The sequence below is a fragment of the Primulina eburnea genome, chromosome 9, assembly GCF_022965805.1.
Source record: "Primulina eburnea isolate SZY01 chromosome 9, ASM2296580v1, whole genome shotgun sequence".
Classification (NCBI taxonomy): Eukaryota; Viridiplantae; Streptophyta; class Magnoliopsida; order Lamiales; family Gesneriaceae; genus Primulina; species Primulina eburnea.
This window is the reverse complement of record NC_133109.1, coordinates 25,038,205-25,065,863: the sequence shown is the minus strand read 5'-3', so window position 1 is coordinate 25,065,863 and position 27,659 is coordinate 25,038,205. Positions and strand designations below refer to the sequence as shown.

The following is a 27,659-nucleotide window of genomic DNA, read 5'->3' as shown; positions in this document are numbered from 1 at the left end:
TGTCCATTTTACGTCAGTGACTAGTGCCAGTCCCCATGCACAATGGTTAGCTAAGACTGATCAGTCGACCAAATGATAAATGGCTGGTCACTTTCAAGGATTAAACTTCACCCAAAATGACAAATGATTGAAAGTTTTACGATTTTATGATTTTAAGTTTTATTTATGCTTACAAATTATTGTGATTAAAAGTATGATTTTAATGCATGTGCTTGTATATGTATTATTTGCTACTCATGTTTAGAAATGCTGAGTGCTTAGAATCACTATGTTTGAATGCTGCAGGTGATGATGTTATTGAGAGAGGCACTGATGTTTGAGTGGATCGAGTCCGGCAGTACGCTCCCGATGTCCATTTATTTTTCGCATTAAATTGATAGTTAAAAGATTTAAAGGATTTTTGTTAATGATTTATTAGAGATTTTATGCTTTGTTTTGAAGTAGGATGATCATGTTAAAGCTTGGATTTGAATTTGGTTAATTGACGATTTACAGATTTTTTTATGCACTTAAGATTTTAAATGTTAAATTATTTTGGTTTATGAAAAATGTTAAGTGATTGTAATTATTAATTTTTGAAATAATGTTTAAAAAAAATTAGTAGAATTTTAGAGTTAAAAAGTGGAAGTCGTTTCAAAAATTGATTCAGAAACTTTATTATTTGAGCAAGTAATCTTGCAAATACCATATTTCGAGTTGATAATAAACATACATGTGACCATCTGCTAGCGACATCGATCAATACCATAAAATATGTAAATGGTCCACATGGTGGATGAATTTGGTCTACAAATATCACCTTGAATACGTTCAAGAAACATAGGTGATTCAATTTAGATTTTAGCTGGTGATCGTCTTATAATAAGTATTGCAAGAGAACATGCTTTGTATTGAAACTTATTATTTTGAAAGATCTTTTGGTCTTTCAGCAGATGACCATGTGTATTTTCTATAATTCTTCGCATTATTGTTGAACCTGATGTCCTAATCGATCATGTCAATTAATAAATATTGAAGAATTATCAACTATCATGTTTGATTAAATTGGACTAATATGTGTATAATGCAATCCAGTAAAGAGCACTGGTAGTTTTTCAACTACATATTTCCTTCATGATTTTTATGTGTAAGACACATATATTTCTCATTTCTTTCATTTATTGTCTGAGTATCATACCCATGAGAATATATGTCGTTAAAATTCAACAAATTCTTTTCGATTGTTGTGAATACAAAGCATCATTTATCAGAAATTTTGTACCATTAAGTAACAAAAAATGTGATTTACTAAAACCTTTAATCAAGTATATAGGACCTAATATTATATTCATTATTGTTTTTGTTGGTTTTAGTTCCAAAAAATATCTTTTATCTCGGAGAATAGTGTGCGTTGTACCAGTATCAGGTATTCAAACTTCCATGGGATTAGTTCCTTGTGTAGCTTTGTTCATAGCAGTTTTCATATTTGAACTTCAAAAAACTATGCAATGAAAAAATTACTGACAATACATATGTAATTTATTGAAAAATATAAGGCATACCATAATTATACAATAAAACATTAGCATAAAAACACATGAAAAATAAATTATTTTATATTTCAATCCCACCACTATATTGATCATTTTCAGAAAAATCATTCAGAAAATCTACAGCATCAAAATGAGTTTAATCACTCAAACGACCATTGTGTTCAGTGAAGTTGGTCTCTTTTTTCTTTTCCCTTTATTGATTCTTTATAGAGCTTACAAAATTGCTCGGGGCCTCGACAAATACGAGACCAATGTCCTGGAGTGCCACATTTAAAACAAGAACTTTCAAATCGTTTTGAGTGATTTTCATTAACATTCATTTTCTCATGATGTTTCTTCAGTGGGTGGTTCGTGACGCCCTTTTTAGATGAGTTATAGAAGTAACTATCTCAATTGTTTCAAAACCATGGCCGCGACCACGACCACTTCCACGTCCACGTCAACGACGACGACCTCGATTTCAACCTTAACCAAAACCTTGTATTTGACTTTGATTTCGGTTTCTAGATTTAAATTCATATTTACTTACAACAATTACTTCTGAAAATGTTGTTGATCCAGTGGGTCGGGACTGATTATTTCTCATTAGCAGCTCGTTTTTCTTTTCTGTCACAAGAAGACATGCAATAAGTTCAGAATATCTCGTAAATCAACGCACTTTATATTGTTGTTGTAGAGTTATATTTGTCAGAACATTTCATGTTCGCAATCATGATTTTGCTGTTAACAAAACATGCTATTTTGTTTCTAATGATTTTAATCAAGTTCTCAGAAACTGAAATGATCAGGATTCGAATTGATCGGTTATCGAGCGAAAACTGAAGCTATCGAGACGCAAACTGAAAGCGCCAACTGATCGCACAAACTGAACCAGTTCAACTGATTGTCTAGCTGATAGGCAGTTCAGCAGAAAAACTTCAGAAACCCGGCTAGCTGATGAAGAGCTCAACTGATGAAGCCCAGCTGACCGGTTCAACTGAAGTAGCGAAATCAGTTCAGCTGACGAGCCAACTGATTTCACCAAATCAGTTCAAGATCAGTTCAACCAGTTCATAACATCAGTTATGAATCAATTAGTTTTCAGAACACGATAAGCTTATTCAAATGGAATCCAGCTGTGCGTACTGAGGAAAAGATTTTGTCCAGTCAAAGGACAATAATGGACGTTGCAGAAGAGCTTAAATCCAAAACGTTCCAGAATGGCTGTCAGAAAGTACAGACATATTTTGAGGAACAGATTCAAATTGCGACGATCATATTTGATGAGTCTTGGTGTACGGTTTCATTGCCTCTATAAATATCAGACCAAGATCATCAATATACAAGTGTGGAAAATACACATGTGTGCGGAAAAAAAAGAAATAAGAAGAAGGGCTTGATCAACTCATATATACTTACAGAAGAAATCATCCCAGATTTGAGAGAACATTTCAAAGTGTTATCAGCTCAGTTTAGGAGCATTTTTCTCTCAATGTGTGAGAACACTTTCGTGTTTTAAACATATCAGTTCTCACACGCACACACACACATAATAACTCACTTATACAGAGAATTAAGCTTATTGAATAGTTGAGCGAGTCTTGCATAAAGACAATAAACTTGTGCATGTAGTATTTGACACATAGATGTTAAACAAGTGTTGGCTGGAAGTTGTTGCCTTCAGTCTAGACTAGGAGTCCAGTTAGGCAGTAGTGTAGGTCTTAAGGTGAGTAGGTTTGTACAAACCATTGTATAAATCAAAGTCTTCTAGTGGAACCTACCCGAGGTGGTAGAAGAGGTGACATAGGAGCAGTTGAAGCCTCCGAACATCCATAGACATATCTTGTGTACTTAAATGTTTAACTATTGTTTTGAAACTGATTTGATCAGTTCAAGCTGGTATCAGTTCAGTTCTCACCATAACTGAACTTATATATGCAAGAACCAATCCCAATATCAGTTAATCAGTTTACACAAGTTAAAAGCTTTAATTGATTAGCTTTATTAACAAAGGATTATTTCAAGTATTTTCGGCTTGGTTTAAAACCATTCTCGATCTAATTCATCGGTGTTTAAATTCTTGGAACACGAGCTATTGCAGATCAATGAGAATATTATGTTTGAAGCACCCTCGTAGTCAGAACCGATCCATCAACATTTGATGCGTGATGGAACATTTCAGGTTCGCAATCTTGATTTGATGTTAATAAAATTGTTATTTTGTTTCTAAGAGTTTACTTAAGTGCGCAGAAAGCTGAAACCGATCAGGCTTCGAACTGATCCGTTTACGAGCCGAAACCGAAGCTATCAAGACGCAAACTGAAAGTGTCACCTGATTGCCCAAAATGAACAAGTCCAACTGAAATATCAAAGAGTAGTTCAGTTGATAGGTGCTTCAGCAGAAGACCTTCAGAAGTCCGACCAGCTGATGAAGAGCTCAACTGACCAGTTCAGCTGAATCGGTGAATCAGTTCAGCTGATGAGCCAAATGATTTCACCACACTAGTTCAAGACCAGTTCAGAGCATCAGTTTGAGCAGACCAGTTTGCAGAACAAGACAAGCTTATCTAAGTGGAATCCAGCTATGTGCATTAAACAAAGAAATTGTCCAGTAAAAAGATAATAATGAATGTTTCAGCAGAGCTTAAAGTCGAGACGTTCAAGAATGGATGTCAGAAAAGACAAGACACAAATTTCGAGGAACAGATTCAAACTGAAACGAACACATTTGATGAGTCTCAATTTATGGTTACATTTACTCTATAAATACAAGATCGAGACCATCAACAAAGGAGTGTGCAAATAAAGGGTGTGGAAAAACAAGTGAGCATATCAACTTACAAGAAGCAACCAGCCTAGATTTGAAGGAACACTTCATCGTATTATCAGCTTAGATTAGAAGTACAATTCCCTCAGTGTGTGAGAACAATTTCTTGTTGTATTCATAGATCAGTTCACACATACACCATAACTCACATATACACAGAGAATAAAGCGTATTGAAAAGCTGAGCGAGTCTTGCACAAAGACATTAAACTTGTGTATGTAATCTTTGCATATGAGACATTAAACAATATACTGATTGTCAGGTGTTGCCTGCAATCTTGAGTGCTAGGAGTTCAGTTAGGCGGTAGCGTAAGTCCTAAGCTGAGTGGGTTTGTACAAGGTGTTGTATAAATCAAAGTCTTCTAGTGAATACTATCCAATGATAGAAGGAGTGATTTATGAGCAATTGAAGTCTCCGAACATCCATAAACATAAATTGTGTATTTAGCTGTTTAACTATTGTTTTAAACTGATTTGATCACTTCAAGATGATATCAATTCAGTTCTCACCATAACTGAACTGATATTAGAGAGAACTTATCCCCCTTATTTCAGTTAATCAGTTGACATAAACTAAAAGCTTTAAACTGATCAGCTTTCTTGACGAATGATTACTTCGAGTATTTTTCGCTTGGTTTAAAACCAAACTCGATTTAATTAATCAGTGTTTACATTCTCAGAACACGAGCTATTGCAGCTCATTGAGAATATTGTGTTTGAAGCACTCTCGTAGGTGCCTAGAACCGATCCCATCAATGCGTGAAAAGTGGAAAATATTTTTTCAAGCATTTCCGATTCCGTAATCTCATGTCCACAAATTTTTAATTACGAGATTATTCGATTAGTCAAGTTGTAATCACTTACTTTCTTAAAATCTTAGAATCTTAACGTATTTCATTCATCACGGGTGGTCGGAAGTATAATTTCCCTTATATATTCAAATCTTTCTTTTAATCTTTTCTATAAAGCCATGTGATCTTTTTCAATGAGATTTTCACATTTTAATCATTCATCAAGATGTCGACGCAAAAAAATTATAGCCTTTTTTTTCTTGTGATGATGAGATACCATTTTCTTTAATGGTTTCATTTGGACCCAAATACTCAACATACATTTCTACATCAAGAGTCCAAGACATATAATTTTTTCTCCTAATGTCGAACGTAACAAATTCGAGTTTTGCCAAATTTGACGTGGTACTAGAAAAATAAAATCATTTTATTAGTTAAGTTCTAAATATATTAGTATGATAATAAAAAGTAACGGATAAATTATAAGTACTAGCATTTTCAAAAATAAATAAAAAACGCGAGGCAAATATTCTTCTATAAATACAAGAGTAATGAATATAATAACCAAAATAATTGTACAAAATAATCTTGAAAGAACCATCTTCTTCTTCTTCTTCGAAAACTTTGATGAAGAACATTTTTAGGAAGGAAGAGTAAGTTTGGAGTAATTGAATGTGTTTGTAAAACTATATTTATAGGGTAAAAACTAGCCGTTTATGACCGTTACAAAATCTTAAAAAAATAAATGTATGTATATGTAAATTTTATGATAATAATATGATATATATAATATTAATCATGTTTAAATAATTATGTATATTACATCAAAATATTATAATGAAGTGTCAGTGACTCTTTAATATAATTTTGTGACATTATACAAAAAATATATATATGTATATATAATTATATAATACCATAAAAATATATAAGCTGTGAAATAATCACATCACGTTATTATAATGAAGTGTCATAGACTCCTTTATAATAACATGATAGTATTCAAATATATATATACAATAAATAAATAGTAACACAATAAAATTATATAAGCATTGTAATAATATAATCACGTCACGTTATTATAACGAGGCGTCATAGACTCTTTTTATATAATAAAATGATATTATATATTAAATATATACACAATAAAATAAATATTCATACTTTTGAATATTGTTACTTTTTTCTTGTGTTTCGGAGTTTGGAAAAATATGGAGAACCGAACTTCGAATATCGTGTTGATAACGTTTTAAAAGTAAAAATTTAAGACAAAAAGTAAAAATCTCAAATTCAAAAATATATTAAAATACACAGCTTATAAAGTTTTGTCTACTCCATTATGTGTTTCTTCACAAACTGAGAGATCTATTCATATAATTTCTTTGGAAATAATCTAAAAATAAATATATCATTACATACATTATCACAAACTAATTTTCAATATTTACAACTTTTATTTTGAACACTCAATATCTTATTTTCAACATTATCATATATATTATTAATGCTAATGCCTCCTTACTTCAAAAACAAAAAATTGTATCTTATAAAATAAAGTAAAAATATCATTGCCACACACACACACATATATATATATATATATATATATATATATATATATATATATATATATATATATATATATATATATATATATATATATATATACTAGTAAAAGATGCACATGCAATGCATGTGCTGTTATTATTTTTAATTTGATCAAATAATATTAAAAAATAACATAAAATTATTTTCGATTTAGAAAAGTTGTTCGATTTAAAAGTGAAGTTTTATTTTGATTTTTTTCTATTTAAAATATAGAGTGACTTGAAAAGGTTTTTTGTATGGTAAGAAGGGTAATTATGGAATTAAATATTTTGGTGTCTCAAAGGTAGTTATTCTAAGGTCCTCACACTTAATATAATAGTATATATATATATATATAGACACATACGTATACGCAATAAAAACGATATTGTCGAGGAAGTACCGTGTTTTTATTTTTATTTATTGTAATTTTTTTTTCAACAAACTAATTAGGTACTCGTTGGACATATACAAAAATTAGCAATTAAAAATAAAACAAGTATATCTTTGAATTTTTTTCAGTTTAAATACGTAATAAACAGAACATTTGTCACTTGTCAGAAGTTAATTTTATTTGAACTTAGATTTTAGTAGAAATAAATAAATAAAGCATAGAATTATATTATTTAGATTATATAAAGTATGAATAAATAAAAGTACTAAATTCAGTAATATAATAAAATAAATTCAGTAATATAATAAAAATCTTTTTCGCATATAGTTTCTTATATATATATATATATATATGTATTAATATAAAATATATTTTGTACACATAAATACCGAAATAATAAATAAAAAGAGTCAGATCACATCATTTCAGCTCAAAAGAAAATAATAAATAAAACGAGTCATATCACGTTGTTTCGGATTATTCCATTCTACCCTTGCAGGCGTACATCCAGAGCCGGAATTTTTTCTGGCCCAATTTTTTTATTTTTTAATTTTTTATTCTCATGAAGTGGAATCTCAACCATTGATATGGGGTGTGGGCACTGCCCCCACACCTAGGATCGAACCTCCCCGTTATTTCATTCATTATCTTTTCCAGAAATAAAATTTTCAAATATAAATTTTAATTAATTGACTACTTTTTAAATTTTTTTTTAAAAAAAAGAGAAAAAGAAGCTATACATGTACAAACACATACGGCACAAATAGAGAGAGAGAGAGAATGGGAATCCTGCAGTTAAATGCACGCACTCTTAGGCTAAAACTACTGACCATTACTCTGGTGTCATTCAGATTTTGACCAGTGAAATTTTTACAAATAAAAAGAAAATTATTTTTTATTTTTACATAATATATAATTGGTAAATTTAATAAAAAAAAATATAGTAAAACATCAACCACCAATTTTTTTTTTTTTAAAATCTGGGATCGATTAAAGATTTTATTCTTTTTATGGTCATTAGGAAATAAAGTTATTAAAACTTTGAATTTTATGAAGCTATCCATCAACTATTAAAAAAAATATTCGATTTAAATCAAATTCAACCACTTGATTTATTCAAGGCAAAAACTTGTGTGAGACGGTCTCACGGGTTATATTTGTGAGACGAATCTCTTATTTGGGTCATCCATGAAAATATATTACTTTTTATGCTAAAAGTATTACTTTTTATATTGAATATGGGTAGGGTTGACTCGTCTCACAGATTAAGATCCGTGAAACGGTCTCATATGAGACCTACTCTTTATTCAATTACTCGAAAAAAAAATTATTCCTTATTCACAAAAGGTTGCCTTTACTTTGGCCTCATGCAGCCCCACCATTCTGGTTTGGTTTTTCCTATCAAGGGTTATTTGATTTGGCATCATGTTTTATGAGACGGTGTATTGTGAGACGGTCTCACGAATTTATATATATGAGACGAATCGATCTGATACATATCTAACATAAAAAGTAATATTTTTTTAATAAGTTGGGTTCACAAAATTAATCTATAAGATGGTTTTACACATCGGTTTTTATGATTTTTATATCTCATAAAATTTAAAGATTATTTTGGATGCCTTTTAGTCACACAGAGGATAACCTAGCTCGAATAAGTGGTGTTCGAGTAACTATTTTGGATGCATTTTAGTCACATTTTTTAGGCACCAAAAAATACTGAATTTCTATTTGAATAAAAAAAAATTCTTACTAAATTTGTTACTTATCTATAACGTTTATTCGCTTTACAAAAATCTTTAAATTTCAGAAAATAAAATATTAAAAAATCATTATTTTGAAAATAATAAAAATTATAATATTTAGATAATTATTCAACTGTAAAATTATGCAAAACGTGACACCAGTCATAATTAAAAAATTAATCCTACAAGAGTTATTTTTAAAAAAAAATTTAATAATAATAATTATTTGTAGGGATAATCTTTACTATAAAAACTGCGTTTGGTTTGGAGGATAAAATAAACTAATGATTAATAAGTAAATGATAAAGAAAATGATTGTTGTAGGAATGTAATATATGGTGTTATGTTTGGTATGATTTTTAAGTGTAGGATAATTTTGAATTTTTTGATGAAAAGACAAAATTGCCCAGGGATAATGTTTCAAAGATTAATAGCTATCCAATAATAATGGCAGCATTAAGATATTTATAGATCTGTTGGCAAAAAATATAATATTTTGAAATATTATTAGAGGAAAAAGTTTCCTTATACGGAAATGTTGGTAACGTTGCGTTGCTTTTTATGTTTGAATGAGTTAAAATATCTCGAAACAATTTTTAAAATGGCCCAAAGGAAGACTTTTGCTAGTTTCTATAAATATAAGTACCAAATCTTTTGATCATATAAGATAAAGATAACATGGGATTTAAAAATAGAACAGGTCTTGTGAGACGGTCTCACGAATCTTTATATGTGAGACAGATCAACTGTACCGATATCCACAATAAAAAGTAATATTCTTAGCATAAAAAGTAATATTTTTTCATGGATGACCCAAATAAGAGATCTGTCTCGAAAAATACGATCCGTGAGAACGTTTCACACAAACTTTTGTTTTAAAAATATTAATCATCATTATCTATAAATAATCACATCAGAGCAATCAAGTTATTTAACAGTAAATTGTTAGACCGAATAATACCTATGGATCAATTTATAATCTAACAAGTGTGCCATATCTTATTAGTTAATTCATAAAATAAAATTTATCTGTCATGGAGGGACTTGGGATTAGCGAGAGATCAAATGCCGAAGCCATAAAATATATTGAGATTAAAAACTTAAATCTTTTTCTATTTGAGTAGAGCGATCTTCTACTCGATTTTCATTAAAATAATCTTATGAAAAATAATTATTATTTAACTTTTTTTTACTCACACCATCATATTATTCACACCCACATATCTATATAAAAGCAAAAACTTGTGTGAGACGATCTCACATGTCGTATTTTGTGAGACAGATCTTTTATTCGGGTCAGCCATGAAAAAATATTAGTTTTTATGTTAAGAGTATTACTTTTTATTGTAAATATCAGTAAGGTTGACTCGTCTCTACAGATAAAGATTCGTGAGATCATCTCATAAGAGATCGACTCTTATATAAATCAATTAAAAGTTCAACAGCGTTGGAGTGTCTGTTGTCACACTAACAATTATTTTATGCGCTCGCAAGCTGAGTCGTTTGCACCAGTCCTTCATATTCACTCGTCATTTAGTATAGGATATCAACACTTATTTTTTAAGTTTTGTGAATAAATTATAGTTTTTGACTTAATGATAAAAAAATGATATTGTAATTATTGTCACAACAAAATAATAAATAAAAATATTACAATGTCACAAAATATGGATATGAAAGAGAAGGTTTTTATCTGATGTTGTACAAGGCTACCACTTAGGAAATGACATGTGTAAGGTTAATTCTTTGTCTCTTTAACTTTTTACATGACCAATGGACTTGTCACTTTTCAACTTCAATCAATTTATATTATTATCTTTTTAGCTTTTGGTAGGGCTCCCTACCAAGTTAAATTTAATGATTTTTTCACATGTTATCTGTACTATTTTGATAAGTATGACAGATCTTCAAACACATCTTGATAAACAATATCTGACTTTTTTTTAAAAAAAAAATTCCCATATTTGTGACACCCTAAAAACAAAGGTGCATAAATTAAAGTTTATTAGTATAAATTTATTAATTTCATTATTTTTTCGGTACAAATTTTATTTGTCCAAAGTATCTAGAAATACATTAAAATACATCACAATACACTTAAAAATTCATCAAGCACTATGAGGTGCTTTTTCCAAAATCAAATACCCAAAATATAATAAAATATAATAAAATATTATAATTAAACTCAACATATATGTTAAGTAATTAATTACACTAATTATTGAGTTCAATATAAGATAATTAGGTTCAATAATTGGATACACGAATATAATAATATTAAATTTGGATAAACATGAGATTTTTTCTATTTAATAAATAATTAATAAGTATAATAATAAAATAATAATAATAAAAAAAAATAATAATAAAAATTAAAGGATAATCATGAAATTCGGCTATATATAGCCGACTCCATTCCTCCAAAACCACATATCGGCCGAGAGAAAAGAAAGGGGAGGAAGAAAGAAAGAGAGAAGAGGAAAGAAAAGAAGGAAAAAAGAGAGAAAAAAAATAGAAGGAAAAGCCATACCCTTTCCGAAAAATCCCGATAAATCACCAACTATTCACCTCATATCATAAAACAATATAGCACTGGAGGTGGCGTAAGAAGATCGACCGAAAACAAGGAAATCCAACAAAGATATTCCGCAAATCGGCAACGGTATCCCGTATTCAAGCTAGGTACTTTTCGCTTATTTTTCTTATAGTTACACACAAAACTAGAGGTCGACTTTAATAACAAAGTTGTACCTCTTGTTGCATAGATGAAGTACATATCGTCCGTCGTCCCAAAATATGGCCGGAACTAAGATTTCCGGAATGCCGGAGTACCTCCGTTAGCCACACGACGATATTTAATTCTGGTATCGTTCGGTTAAGAATTTGACAAAACTTTCAATACGAGAATTCAAGATCATGAAAAGATACACATTCTGAAAAAAAACGGGCCGCGCGTGGCCACCGGACGGCCATCCACGCGCCGGCACCATCGGCGCGTGTATCACACGCGCCGCCGGAACGGCAAATTTCCGGCAGCCGAACGTCCCTGAGGTTATTTCCGACTTTTTGACCAACTTTCGTAATATTTGGATATACCTTCTAATTAATATGGATTTTTGAAACTTAATTAAAATCCACCGGATTAAATTTTGAACAAAAAAATAATCTGAAAATGATCAGATAGTTACTTAAAAACTCTAACATGTAAATATCATTCATAATATATTTTTAGGACTTGCTCCAGGAACTCGGAGTATTAATCAAGCCTAAATTGTAAGTTATCAGGTGAGGAAATTACTATTCATTCTTCTATTAAAGCCCTTGGCATTTGGCCTGGAAATTTCAATAGCATTTATTTAATGTTCAAATATCATCCACTGTTCATTTCTATTAATGATATATTTTCTTGCATATTTATGAATGGATTGATATATCATGAATGAATGAATGAATGAATGAATGGAGTCATGGACAACGGATTTCGGTCCGGAAATTGAGTCCACTGGACAACGTGGCTTCGGCCCGGAAAATGAGTCCAATGAACAACGGGTCAAAATTCCCGGGTATATGGTTCATCTGAACAACGCGCACCGAATATTTCGGTCCGGAGAATGGTTCACCCGGCTCGCAAAAAGTGCTCAATTAGAGCAACCAATGTTATTTTATGGAATTTTCATTTATTGATTATTTCATTACATCTCATTCATAATATCTAAATTTTTATTCCTATTATTTCATGTATAATTATGGTGAAGTGTTTTTTTAAAAGCCATATATTGATTTAAACTCACTAAGTCCTTAAAGACTTAACCCTCTGTTTCTTTTCGTCTATTATAATTTCCAGACACAGGAACCCCCGAATTGGAACAAGAGGAAAATAACTGAAGCTGAAATAAGAGCATTTGAAAGTTGAGATGATCTGTTTATAAATGAATGTTAAACTTCCGCTGTAACATAATTGTACATATGAATGTTAGACTTCCGCTGTAAAATAATTGTACATATTTGAAATAAGAATGTAAATATTTGTAGATAATCCTTAAAATATTGTAGAAAATATTCAAAATTTTATCTACAATATCTTTCTAATAATAATAATGCTAAAAATAAAAATAGGAATTCAATAAAGAAAGATTGAAAGTAAATGTGGCATCTAGTAAGGGAATAATTATGAATTCCTAAACCGGGCGCCACAGAGGTGGTATCAGAGCCTAGGTTTCTTAAGAGCCTAGGTTTCTTAAAGCCTAGAGTCTAGAAACAGGAACCTAAGGTTTATTATAATCTTTATGTTGTCTTCATAATTGAAATGTTTTCCTTTCAGGATGACGGAGTCTAGTGGGACATCAAAGAAAAAACAAAGTATAATCATCAAACAAATGGAGGAAGAAATAGAAAAATTAAGCAAAGAAAACTCAGACTTGAAATGTTTAGTGAATATGTATCGGGAGCATTTTGAAACCTTTGGAACAACTGAAACTTTTCATGGGTTTATCGAAGAACGGATGATGGCTGATAATCTAGCATATCAGGGCGAATTAGGTCATATACTGTATGAAAGAGACCGCACTCTTATATACTTGCTAGACATGCACGAATTTTATGACCGAGGTTTGATTAGTTTCTTAAAAGGAGTATCACACCCTTCGATCCACATTGACCACTTAATCATGCATGGGCGTGAACTGGTTTATCAATCTATCAACGGGATGGAACCTGGTGTTATCGGTCCATCTTACACAAATCAGACCATAGCCCCTCCCATCACTAGCACATTTGAAACCGAAGGTAGTAGTATTCCAGAATATGTACCAGCCCCTTTTGCAGAATATTCTGGAATCATGAACCCATCAATAGATCAAGACCCTTTTATGATAAAAGATAATCTGTTGCAGTCACCAGAAGTTGAATTTCTTCCTGACCCTATGTGGGAAAACTTTGTGTTTGGAGTAGATGAATTTCTTCCAATGACTATCCTACCGGAAAGTGAAAATGAAAATGAGCTTATTTATGAACCAGACCTAGTTGAACCACATACATCACGGCCGAATACGGATGAAAATGTTATCATGGGAACCACGGGAACAAATGAAGGATCAAGCCACACCACTTTTATAGATCTCTCCAACGACGAATGAAGACAATGACTTTTGAACAATAGTATATAACTAGTAGTAATAATCATCATCTTTTGTAGGCATGATGATTATCATGGTCATCATTTTTTGTAGGCATGATGACCCAGTTTGCTTGTTTTGATTATATTTTGCTTGGGTATTGTAAATATTTGAAACATGTCTTGTTTATAAATAAAACTGACTGTTTACCCTCTGACATAACTATGTATATTCATTGCAAGATATGTTCATGTTTTATATTCATATGTTTAGAATGACGTCTTCACAAAATAGTACTCAAGCCAGAATCGGACAAGACATCCCTCCTCAAGATGACCACAACTCGGCAACTGGTGGAAATTCCAGAAACGCTCAACACAATCCCCCCGAAGAACAAAACATGCAAAATATGTTTGAAATAATGCATCAATTTGTGCAGTTTTGTCAACAAAATCAACCACGACCTCATGATCAAGCTCAAGAACATCACCTTGAGACAAATGATAGAGCTCTTGAGAGATTTTTGAGATTCAAACCACCAAAGTTTGAAGGAAAATCAGATGCTTGTCAAGCAGAATCTTGGCTAAGCAAAATCAACAAAATATTCTCTATTCTCAAATATCCTGAAGAACAAAAGGTGAATTTTTCCACTTATTTATTTGAAGAAGCAGCTCATAACTGGTGGCGTACAGTGGAACATAGGTGGACAAAGAATCACACCCCAAAAACGTGGGAAAATTTTCTGCAAGAGTTCGAAGGTAAATATATAACTCAAGTTATATTAAATACCCGAGAACGTGAATTTATGGATTTAGTCCAAGGTGACATGACCGTAGCTCAATATGAGGCAGAATTCCACCGTCTTATACATTATGCACCACATTACATGGAAGATGAGGTAAGAAAAAGGAAAAAATTTGTCCAAGGATTAAAGCTCGATATCCGTTGGGCAACGCTGTCCACAGAAGTTACCAGTTATGTTTCTGCTGTTAATCAAGCCCTACGAGTGGAAGAAGACATAAAGACACTTCTTAAAAAAGAAGAAGAAGAAAAGAAAATCAGAAAGCCCAACTTTTTTGAGGATAACCGGAAAAGAAAATTTGAAAAGAAAACACAACAAGTCGGGCAAGGAGAAGCTGTCAAAGGAAAAGTTCCAAGAAACAACAATAAAAAGTGTGGATATTGTGGATTACCAAATCATGAAGAAGAAAAGTGTTGGAGAAAAAGTGGGAAATGTCTTATTTGCGGAAGTGAGCAACACCGTATTCAAGATTGTCCAAAAAGAACGCAAAAGACTCAACCCACAACAAAGTCAAAGATACCTGCTCGAGCCTATGCCCTCTTAGGAAACCAAGAGGAGGAAGTTGACCCCACTGCAGTCGTAGAAGGTACTGTTACCATATTATCCAGTTCTGCAAAAACTTTATTTGATCCAGGAGCTACTCATTCTTTTATCTCAAAAGTTTTTGCACATAAATTACCACTATTATTTGAACAGCTACCATATAGCTTCGAAATTAGCTCACCTTTAGGGACAACGATGATTACTGACATCGTTTACAGAAACTGTCCCTTAAACTTCCAAGAACAAGAATATCTAGCAGATTTGATTGAATTGCCTATCAAGAGCTATGATATTATTCTTGGAATGGATTGGTTATTTAGACACCAAGCCCAACTCAATTGCTACACAAAAGAAGTTTATCTTCAAACTTCTCATCCAATCATTTCCAAAGCTAACCATACTATGGGAATAGTATCAACAACAGAAGCTAGGGCTATATTAAAAGACAACGGACAAGGATTTCTAGCTTATTTGATAAATAAGCCAAAAGATCAACTCAAAATCTCAGAAATCTCAGTTGTACAAGAATTCCCAGAGGTTTTTCCTGAAGAGATCAATACTTTACCTCCTCAAAGAGACGTAGAGTTTTCCATTGATCTAATACCTGAAGCACAACCCAGATCAAAAACTCCATATCGAATGGCACCTTCAGAGTTAAAAGAATTAAAACTTCAATTACAAGAGCTCATGGACAAGAAGTACGTCCGGCCTAGTACATCTCCATGGGGTGCTCCTGTATTATTTGTCAAAAAGAAAGATGGAACTCTAAGGATGTGCATTGATTATCGAGAACTTAACAATGTTACCATCAAAAACAAATATCCTCTGCCACATATCGAAGAATTGTTTGATGTTTTACAAGGATCTCAAGTATATTCAAAACTTGATTTACGGCAAGGATATTACCAATTGAGGATTAAGGAGGATGACATCTCCAAAACGGCTTTTAATACTCGTTATGGACACTACGAGTTTGTGGTAATGCCATTCGGATTAACCAACGCCCCTGCAGCTTTCATGGACATGATGCATCGAATATTTCAACCATTCTTGGACAAATTCGTTGTCATATTCATAGATGACATTTTGATATTTTCAAGAAGTCATGAGGAACATGCTCAACATCTACGATTGATTCTCAAAACTTTGAAAGAGCATCAATTGTATGCCAAATTCAGTAAGTGTGAATTTTGGCTAGAAAAAGTGTCATTTCTTGGCCACTTTATTTCTAAGAAAGGACTGGAAGTAGATCCTGCAAAAATAGAAGCCATATCTCGTTGGAAACAACCAATCAACATCACAGAAATCAGAAGTTTTCTCGGCTTAGCAGGATACTACCGAAGATTCATTAAAGATTTTGCGAAAATTGCTGTTCCCCTGACACAACTAACTCGCAAAGACAACCCTTTCTTGTGGAATGATGAGTGTGAGAAAAGTTTTTGCAAATTAAAAGAAATGCTTACCAGTGCACCTGTATTAGCTTTACCAGAAGGAACAGAAGGATTTGTGGTTTTCACAGATGCCTCAAAAGAAGGCTTTGGATGTGTACTGATGCAAAACGATAAAGTTATTGCATATGCATCTAGAAAATTAAAGAATCACGAGTTAAATTATCCCACTCATGATCTGGAATTAGGAGCAATAGTGTTTGCATTAGCAAAATGGAGACACTATTTGTACGGTTCCAAATTTGATATTTATACAGACCACAAAAGCCTGAAGTATTTATTTACTCAAAAAGAGCTGAACATGAGGCAAAGAAGATGGATTGAATTTTTGGAAGATTACGATTGTTCCATTCTTTATCAATCAGGTAAAGCTAATGTAGTGGCTGATGCTTTAAGTAGAAAGATTAGCATGGCTTGTTTGGGAATGAAAGAAGAAAGAGAATGGGTACATATCCATTCTCGTGGGCACTTGGCGGGATTGAGAATCGAACCTGAATTTCATACCAGAATTAAGCAAAATCAAGAATCAGACCAAGAAGTTTCAAAACTCCGTACTGATACCAATTTCGTCACCAATTCACAAGGAATACTATGCTATCATGATCGTATTTGTGTGCCTAGCTCAATGAAAAAGGAAATAATGGAAAAATCACTTCAGTCTCGGATCAGCATTCATCCAGGAGGATCTAAGATGTACCAAGAGATTAAAAAACACTTCTGGTGGAAAGGAATGAAACGAGATGTTGCAAATTTCATTTCGCAATGCCTATCTTGCCAAATGATAAAGGCTGAACATCAAAGACCAGCAGGTCTTTTGCAACCACTTCCTATACCAGAATGGAAATGGGATCAAATAACTATGGACTTTGTGACCGGATTACCCCAGCTTCCAGGAGGTTTTAATAGCATATGGGTAATCGTTGATCGCTTGACCAAGTCAGCACATTTCATACCCATAAGTCACAAATATGGGGTGGAAAAACTGGCTGAACTCTATCAGAAGGAAATCATACGGTTACATGGTATCCCCACTACCATAGTATCTGATAGAGATCCGAAGTTTACATCAAGATTATGGAAAAAACTTCAGGAATGCCTTGGTACCAAATTAAATTTTAGTACAGCAGCACATCCGCAAACCGATGGTCAGTCTGAACGAACCATTCAAATATTGGAAGACATGCTTCGCGCCTGTACGCTGGATTTTGGGGCAAACTGGGGAAAACATTTGCCTCTAGTTGAATTTTCATACAACAATAGTTATCAATCCTCAATAAAAATGGCGCCATATGAAGCATTATATGGAAGAAAATGTCGATCTCCTCTTAACTGGGATATGGATGAATGGAGAGGCACAAAGAATGGACAAGAACGAGCAATCAGGCCTGACATTATACAAGAAGCTATCGACAAAATACAACTTATCAGGCAACGAATACAAACAGCTCAAAGTCGACAGAAGAGTTATGCAGATAAGAGGCGGAAAGATTTGAAATTTGAAGTCGGAGATTTCGTATTACTAAAAGTATCACCAAGAAAAGGAATCAGGCGTACTGGAAAGAAGGGAAAGTTACATCCTCGATTTGTTGGACCCTTTGAAGTGATAGAACGAATAGGCACTGTGGCTTATCGTCTATCTCTACCCGAAAATATCTCTGGTATACATAACGTATTCCACGTATCACAATTAAGGAAATGCAAAGTAGACTCAGCCCAATTGATTGACCACCAACAGATAGATCTGGAAGACAATCTAACATATGAAGAAAAACCTGTGAAGATTTTGGACCAAAGAATAAAGGAACTTCGTGGTCGACCAATTCAGTTGGTAAAAGTCTTATGGAAAAACCACAACATTGAAGAAGCAACGTGGGAAACAGAGAAAGATATGAGATATCAATATCCTCATTTATTCCAATAACTCCTAAATCTGGGGACCAGATTTTTAAAAGGAGGGGATATTGTGACACCCTAAAAACAAAGGTGCATAAATTAAAGTTTATTAGTATAAATTTATTAATTTCATTATTTTTTCGGTACAAATTTTATTTGTCCAAAGTATCTAGAAATACATTAAAATACATCACAATACACTTAAAAATTCATCAAGCACTATGAGGTGCTTTTTCCAAAATCAAATACCCAAAATATAATAAAATATAATAAAATATTATAATTAAACTCAACATATATGTTACGTAATTAATTACACTAATTATTGAGTTCAATATAAGATAATTAGGTTCAATAATTGGATACACGAATATAATAATATTAAATTTGGATAAACATGAGATTTTTTCTATTTAATAAATAATTAATAAGTATAATAATAAAATAATAATAATAAAAAAAAATAATAATAAAAATTAAAGGATAATCATGAAATTCGGCTATATATAGCCGACTCCATTCCTCCAAAACCACATATCGGCCGAGAGAAAAGAAAGGGGAGGAAGAAAGAAAGAGAAGAGGAAAGAAAAGAAGGAAAAAAGAGAGAAAAAAAATAGAAGGAAAAGCCATACCCTTTCCGAAAAATCCCGATAAATCACCAACTATTCACCTCATATCATAAAACAATATAGCACTGGAGGTGGCGTAAGAAGATCGACCGAAAACAAGGAAATCCAACAAAGATATTCCGCAAATCGGCAACGATATCCCGTATTCAAGCTAGGTACTTTTCGCTTATTTTTCTTATAGTTACACACAAAACTAGAGGTCGACTTTAATAACAAAGTTGTACCTCTTGTTGCATAGATGAAGTACATATCGTCCGTCGTCCCAAAATATGGCCGGAACTAAGATTTCCGGAATGCCGGAGTACCTCCGTTAGCCACACGACGATATTTAATTCTGGTATCGTTCGGTTAAGAATTTGACAAAACTTTCAATACGAGAATTCAAGATCATGAAAAGATACACATTCTGAAAAAAAACGGGCCGCGCGTGGCCACCGGACGGCCATCCACGCGCCGGCACCATCGGCGCGTGTATCACACGCGCCGCCGGAACGGCAAATTTCCGGCAGCCGAACGTCCCTGAGGTTATTTCCGACTTTTTGACCAACTTTCGTAATATTTGGATATACCTTCTAATTAATATGGATTTTTGAAACTTAATTAAAATCCACCGGATTAAATTTTGAACAAAAAAATAATCTGAAAATGATCAGATAGTTACTTAAAAACTCTAACATGTAAATATCATTCATAATATATTTTTAGGACTTGCTCCAGGAACTCGGAGTATTAATCAAGCCTAAATTGTAAGTTATCAGGTGAGGAAATTACTATTCATTCTTCTATTAAAGCCCTTGGCATTTGGCCTGGAAATTTCAATAGCATTTATTTAATGTTCAAATATCATCCACTGTTCATTTCTATTAATGATATATTTTCTTGCATATTTATGAATGGATTGATATATCATGAATGAATGAATGAATGAATGAATGGAGTCATGGACAACGGATTTCGGTCCGGAAATTGAGTCCACTGGACAACGTGGCTTCGGCCCGGAAAATGAGTCCAATGAACAACGGGTCAAAATTCCCGGGTATATGGTTCATCTGAACAACGCGCACCGAATATTTCGGTCCGGAGAATGGTTCACCCGGCTCGCAAAAAGTGCTCAATTAGAGCAACCAATGTTATTTTATGGAATTTTTATTTATTGATTATTTCATTACATCTCATTCATAATATCTAAATTTTTATTCCTATTATTTCATGTATAATTATGGTGAAGTGTTTTTTTAAAAGCCATATATTGATTTAAACTCACTAAGTCCTTAAAGACTTAACCCTCTGTTTCTTTTCGTCTATTATAATTTCCAGACACAGGAACCCCCGAATTGGAACAAGAGGAAAATAACTGAAGCTGAAATAAGAGCATTTGAAAGTTGAGATGATCTGTTTATAAATGAATGTTAAACTTCCGCTGTAACATAATTGTACATATGAATGTTAGACTTCCGCTGTAAAATAATTGTACATATTTGAAATAAGAATGTAAATATTTGTAGATAATCCTTAAAATATTGTAGAAAATATTCAAAATTTTATCTACAATATCTTTCTAATAATAATAATGCTAAAAATAAAAATAGGAATTCAATAAAGAAAGATTGAAAGTAAATGTGGCATCTAGTAAGGGAATAATTATGAATTCCTAAACCGGGCGCCACAATATTTTTCTTCCATTCATACAAATTTAAACACACAACAATTTTTTTGATCAATAGAAAATGTGAGTATTGGCTAATAAAAAAAATTTTAATTTTTGTTTTGCTTGTATCAAAATATAAAACGTATCTAAACTATTATTCCATTTAGTTACAAAATAATCTTTATAAAAAACACATGTATCTAAAGCTATTAAATTTAATATAATTTTCAAAATTTTTAATTAAAAAAATTTATTAACATCATAAAATAGTTCACACAAAATATCATGTTAAACATAAAATTACGTTGGAGTACAATAATTAATCATGTTGGTAAAACAATGACGTTTAAGTTGATATACAGTTTAAAATATTTGAATTGCGACATTCCTGTGCAAAACTAGAAGCATTCTATTTCGTCCCATTAACCAATGTTGTAAAATATAGTATGGATTTATAATAAATTCTGTATGTATGGATTTTTATTTGCCCTGGCCCATTATATCACATCTATAATGGACTTCCTATATAACCCAATCTAATCGGTTTTAATATTTCAGTTGGGCTTGCAAACTTAGATATGGGCCTGGATGTAAGTAAATAAAAAAAATATTCCATTTACATACCAGAAAAAGGCATGTCATAATTTTATCTACGTAGTATATATCTTTAGATTTTAAAATATAAATTTAAATTAGGCATATAAGAAATACATAAAATAAATTTAACTTCCTTTCTTAAAGCAGTGGATAAAGAAGTAATGTTGTCAAATATAACACACATTCACTAATTGTTGGTAACTTACAAAAAAATGGGCTTTATTTCATCCTACTCATGTGGACATTGCCCCTATTATAGGGGTAGTGTCGATGCTACCTGTGGGAGCAGTGCCTCCACAGGATCTGGGCCATTGATTTTAAAGAAATTGGTGGACTCCACATATACGTGGTTAAAATTAGGCATTTGATCTTCTCATTGCCCTTGAGCTCAAATCTTAGGCTCGATTCTTTATTCACAGCAAGTGTATATCATGGAATCTTAATTCAAGAAGCTAAAAGTAATTTTTATCAAACCCTGAACTTATATATATAAAAATAATTTCATATATTATTATGTATATACCATAATTTTTTTTTTTGATAGCCTTTGGGGTGGCTCCATCCCTGTTCTCAAGGAAACTCTCTTCGTCACTTTTCTGTGGATTTTGTCAAAGTTGGAAAGTTTTGATGTAGTAAGCTTGTTCCATTGGTAAATGAAGTTGCTTTTTCTATTCACTTCGCTAGATGTGGTATATGTTCTTACCACACCGAAATGGGCATAGGCAGAAATTGAAATCGTAACACAAACAAGGGCGAGACAAAAAATGGGATCAATATGAGTATGTGCGCAAGGGGCATATTTACAGTAGAATATCTGATGCTTTCTTCGACCAATACTAAAAAAAGAAAATTGCAAAGAAATGAAAACTGCATAAGAAATTTGGGACTCGCTTGAAGCTAATATCAATATGAAGATGTTACAAGTAATAAATTTCTCGTTTCCAAATTATTCAAATATCGCATGGTCGACTCTAGAAATGTTATTGAGCAATTCCATGAAGTTATACACATTTATAATCATTTTACACTGTAAGGAACAGTGTTCGACAGATCCGAGTTAATATGATAACAGTAAAATAAGATTATGAATTTGTGTTTTATCAAAATTAAGTGTTGTGTCAAATGTTACGACATTTAAGACAACATGCAGCGGAATATTATATTTTGTAACACAAATTGACTTTAAATAAATATATGGACACGATTAAATGGTGCCTCAGAGAAAAAATTAATCACTAGAAAACCAAAATGGTTACAAAAATCTGTCACTAGTGATCTAGACGAAAACCAATTTTCTCAACACTTTGAGAAAAAAATGCTTTCTAAAACAACTAACAATAATCAAACGTCGTAATTAAGAAAGCAAAACGTGATCCTGAAAAGCACGAGCAACTAAATATTATCTTCAGCCAACATCGTTACGGATACTGTCTGTAGATGTTTTTGCCACATTCAGGGCAACACGGCGATCACCACTCTTTCAATCAGCAACGACTTCGTGAATTTCTTGCTCTGAAAACTCCTTTACATGCACAAGTACGTGTATGTATCTGTGTGCGAGAGAGCTGAAGTCCGAATGATCTTCCTCCTTTTATTCTTCGAATTTAACAATCAAATCTATAAGATAAGGAAGATTAAAATTTGATTAGTAAATAAACTCTTCTTTTAAACATTATACCATCATGATAACACCATTATACTTATCTTATTATCTAGAAAGACAAAATCTTATTAAATATTTTACACAATCAAATCAACAAAGAAAGATAATATTAGGGAAATTAATTAAGATAAGTAGCTAAATCAATTAACTTAGAGATAATATTTCCCTTCAATCTCCCCTTTTTTACCTTTCTAGACAAAAATGAGATCAAACTAAAATCTTCAAATTCCAGTGAACTCTCCTTGAGTTTGAGAATTTTTTCTCCCCCTGAATATAATAAGAGTTAGAATGAGTGTTGTTAGTAGTGTTAGAAACATTCGGAGCAACACCTGCACAAAGCTTTTTGATAATTCAGTGAATCATAAGGAGTAAGATAACAATCCAGATTAGACGTCAAAACATTAATAGAACGACACACACACAACAAAAAAAAAACAAACGAGATATAGAAAAACAAATCAATCATCCTCATCTTCATCAACAACATCAAGATCCTCATCATCCTTGGTCCCCGATGGACCAGCAGTTGTTTGATCATCATTATCACCATCTCCCCTTTTTGTCAGAATGGACGCCTACTGCCAGAATTAGCCGGTAGGTTGCAGCCACATCTTCATAATACGCTAAATCGGTTTTAGCTTGCTCAATTTTGGCCAGAGCATGATCAAGATGGGCTTGGACTTCTGGGACAGTGAAGACGATGAAGTCAGTGATCAGGGGAGTAGCAGAGGTGATTTGAGGAGGCCTAGAAACAATTGGTGCTATGGGAGACTCAGTCCAGGGAAAATCAATCTTTTGATTGTCTTTGAAAAAGGCAGGAGCCATTTTGAATGGGTCACCTATGTCGAACATGTGCTCATCGATATCCCTAATAAAGCACTGTGAGATCAGCAGCCCATAAATTAGGCTTGGGAATGGGAGCTTCGACGCTTTGAGTCCACCATCAGCATATTGCAGCATTGTATTGAGCTCGAGCTTCTCAAAGTTAAAGGCTGCATTTGTTCCGATGGAATATAGCACTATTGCTTGGTATCGAGTGACAACAGTGGTATTTGTGGAGGGTGTCTAGTTGCGGATAGCTAGCTTATGGAGTACAGAGTAGAACGAGGTTAAGGTGGCATCCAATAGCTTCTTCGGATGGATCGGAAATTGAGTAATAATGCCCGCGGTGAATGTGGAAGTGACTAGATGGATATCCGGGCCAATTCCATCAACATCATGCGTTGGAGTCCGGTAAATTTCATTGATGGTAGACGGGTTGAATTCATAGATCTTGCTTCGTACAAACACCTTCCCATATTTTGCTGAGCGTTCATCACTTACGACTGATGACAAGTTTGCATAAAAGTCCAATACCGGCCGGCGACAAAATGGCGTGATTGCTGACACAGTGGAGAGGAGATGGCATTGTTTGAGGAATGACACCAAATTGTGTCGTGCAAAAACATCAAAATCTATATTCCTTTCCTCGAAGAAACCGCGGTTGGCATACAAGTACCACTGAGACACTATCTGTTCTGTGTAGAACTTTGTGCTGAAAGCACCATCAATATCATAATCAGCTAGGTCTGTGTTGGCAAAAATGTGGCCAACATTTGCAGCAACATATTCCTCAGCAGAGGAATCTTCATGGTCGTCAGGACTTGATGTGGTAGCCGCATCCGGCGTGTCAACAGAACGGGGAGATGTTGCACGAGAGGCACTACTAGTGGAACGAGTTGCTGAGGAGTCTTTCATCTCCTCATCACTGGAGTCATTAGGAGGATTGCTTCGTGTGGGTTCCGAGGTGGAATGGGCATACTTCTTGTCCTTCTTCAATGTGGCCATAAATTGGGCCAAAGAGATCTCATCTTCATCTTCCGCAAATGAGGTTTGCGTTTTCTGAGGTGTGGGTTTTTTTTACGAGCGATTAACTAGTAATCCTCATAATTTGAATCGTCTCCCGAAGTCTCTGCTGGATCAATGAGTGATGGGCGAGTGGAAGGCTGGCCCTTGTAGTGAAATCTCTTCCCAAGTGTAAGATCAAGGTTGTATCCGGCCTGTCTTTTTGAGTCTTACTCGTGGTCGAGGTGGATTGTGAAACCTGAAAATAGGTGGATTTTCGAGGTCCGCAGGATTCCCTGGCTCTCCTGGAGCAATAACCTCCAAGGGTTCCGGAGTTAGAACAGCATGTATGATCTGGAGGTTCGGAGCAGTGGGTGTTACTTCAGATGTTGTGGGAGTTGGGGCAACATCCTCCATAATTGTGGGGACCCGGACGCTAATCATGTTCTTAATCATCATTGGGACTAATTAATCAATTATAAAACAGGGTCTAAAATTTTTTTTAAATACAAAGCGGAAACGTAATGTAATTTACTCAAATTACATATTAAACATAAACATACAATCTTGTGTTATCTACAAGAATTCAACTAGGTTCAACTACATATCAGTGCTGAATCCTATGTTGCTTCGAAGCCCGGATCTCCACGCTATCTAATCTTCTCTCATCCTCTTCTTGACCCTGATCCAGCCCCACCTGTTGTCATGCACACATACAAAACAAGACAACAGCCGGATAACTCCGGTGAGATATAAATATCCCAGTATAAACAATGTATACATGCAATCATATAAAAGCATATACGAAAGCATATAAGAATTATTCATAACATGTCTCATATCAGAAACATAAATCAATATCAAGCATTCGATAAACATGAATTATATAACCAATGTAAATCAACATGGCGTATCAGACTCAACTCAACCGACGCGTCGTCTCAGACTCGACTCAACGCTAACCTAGGGATCCCGATGTCTGGATATAGGTAATTATATCGAATCTCAGTCGATAGGAATGAATCAATCCCTAAACGGCATCGATATAATTCATATATCAGTGTCTGGGCGAATCAGCCGCAGAATTGACGAATCAGTCAAGATTAAGCGAATCAGCTATAATTAAGCGAATCAGCCAATAAATAGACGAATCAGTCAATAACCAGACGAATCAGCCAGTAATTAGGCGAATCAACCTATGACTCAACGACTCAGTAGTCAATACATGCATTCAGTATCTAAGCAAATCAGTCAATGACTAGCGAATCCGCAGTCATTACATGCAGTGGCTATAAATCGATAGACTACAAATATCAATCTTATCATACATTAGCTATAACTCAATAGACTACAATCATAAGTCTCATCAATTGCAAATATCAATGCAATAAATGAAAGTATGTGATTTAGGGAAACTCGAGTCAAACCTCACTCGAGTTGTGCAATCCCAACTCAACATTAATTTATACCTTTCTTTCTGATACTCTGACTCGGTCGCAGTCTCGAACTCAAAGCCTGTCAATACTCAATCTGACAATGACAATACCAAGGAGTATACTATCAATACCCGTTCAAACCCATACTGGATATAAACAAAATTCAATCAAATTCTGTTTCAACGGCATAACATCATAATCTCAATATATCCAGCAATACCATATCAGGCAGATATCAATTCTAACGTCTTATACTCGCTAATCACTCATCTGGATATCAATTCTTATTCAACTCAACTCTAAAAATCATAACAATTTCATATGGTATATGTTCCTCAGTCCGGTTTCGATTATACGATGTCTAACATGCCAAGAACATCATATATGAATCATATCAGATTCTGACAATACCATAATTTCAAAACATATCAAAACGTAGCAAAACTTACGTCCAGTTGTAGCCTACGTCGATAGGAACTCAATACCGAAGTCGGATTCAAAATCGGACGGACGGATTTCTCACAAAAGGCGTAAGGATTTTCAACCCTTTTTCATAAACCTTTTCTCGATTCTTATCGTTTCCTCTGAAGGATTACAATTTTTTATCTATATATATATATATATATATATATATATATATATATATATATCAACTTGCATGTCCGAGACTAGGTGGCACATTTTCGTGTTTCCCAAGCGGCGCTCGGGCGGTCACATAATACCGCTCGAGCGCGGAACTCTCTGTCCGTGACTACAATTGTTATCCACTGGCGCTCGGGCGGTAATATTCTACCGCTCAGGCGCCATACTTCCTGTCCGAGCCTTTCCTTATCACACATTGGCGCTCGGGCGGTAATATTCTACCGCTCGGGCGCCACAGGTTCTGTCGGAAAATCACATAACTCAAATGTTTTAACCAATTTGGTCTCGGAGCGGTCCAACTATACTCACATCCATTCATAATAAATAAATCATCTCAGATTACGGTAATCAAATTCTTGGGCATTACATTTCTCCTCCTCTAAGATTTGAGTTCGTCCTCGAACTCGCAAGTAATCAATTCAGATATGTCAGAAGAAATGTATACAAAGTTTAAATCAGAAACTCATCTCAGTGAATCTGTTCTGAAATTTCAATCTCATATCAAATGCTATTGCTAAAAATAGCTCTGATAAAATCAATCTCGCAATACTGGTTATACCACA

The 27,659-nt window shown here is 33.5% G+C and overlaps 1 protein-coding gene and 1 long non-coding RNA gene across 2 annotated transcripts; both read left to right on the top strand.

Moving 5' to 3' along the window:
• Nucleotides 1–11,322: 11,322 nt before the first annotated feature.
• On the top strand, nt 11,323–12,890 carry LOC140840460 (uncharacterized). Its single transcript, XR_012119997.1, has 3 exons — nt 11,323–11,539; nt 12,090–12,142; nt 12,702–12,890. It is a non-coding gene; the product is annotated as an uncharacterized lncRNA (long non-coding RNA).
• Nucleotides 12,891–14,245: 1,355 nt separating this feature from the next.
• On the top strand, nt 14,246–18,685 carry LOC140840822 (uncharacterized). Its single transcript, XM_073207988.1, has 4 exons — nt 14,246–16,051; nt 16,550–16,997; nt 17,130–18,192; nt 18,313–18,685. The coding sequence occupies exons 1-4, from the start codon at nt 14,246–14,248 to the stop codon at nt 18,683–18,685; spliced, it is 3,690 nt and encodes a 1,229-aa protein (XP_073064089.1).
• The last annotated feature ends 8,974 nt before the right edge of the window (nt 18,686–27,659 follow it).

Bases quoted from the DNA above. Each gene is read 5' to 3' on its own strand.
- LOC140840822 (XM_073207988.1), top strand. From the start codon at position 14,246: ATGACGTCTTCACAAAATAGTACTCAAGCCAGAATCGGACAAGACATC. The intron at 16,998-17,129 runs GTTCCAAATTTG...TTTATCAATCAG, and splicing joins ATGGAGACACTATTTGTACG to GTAAAGCTAATGTAGTGGCT. The intron at 18,193-18,312 runs GCAACGAATACA...AAAAGGAATCAG, and splicing joins GACAAAATACAACTTATCAG to GCGTACTGGAAAGAAGGGAA.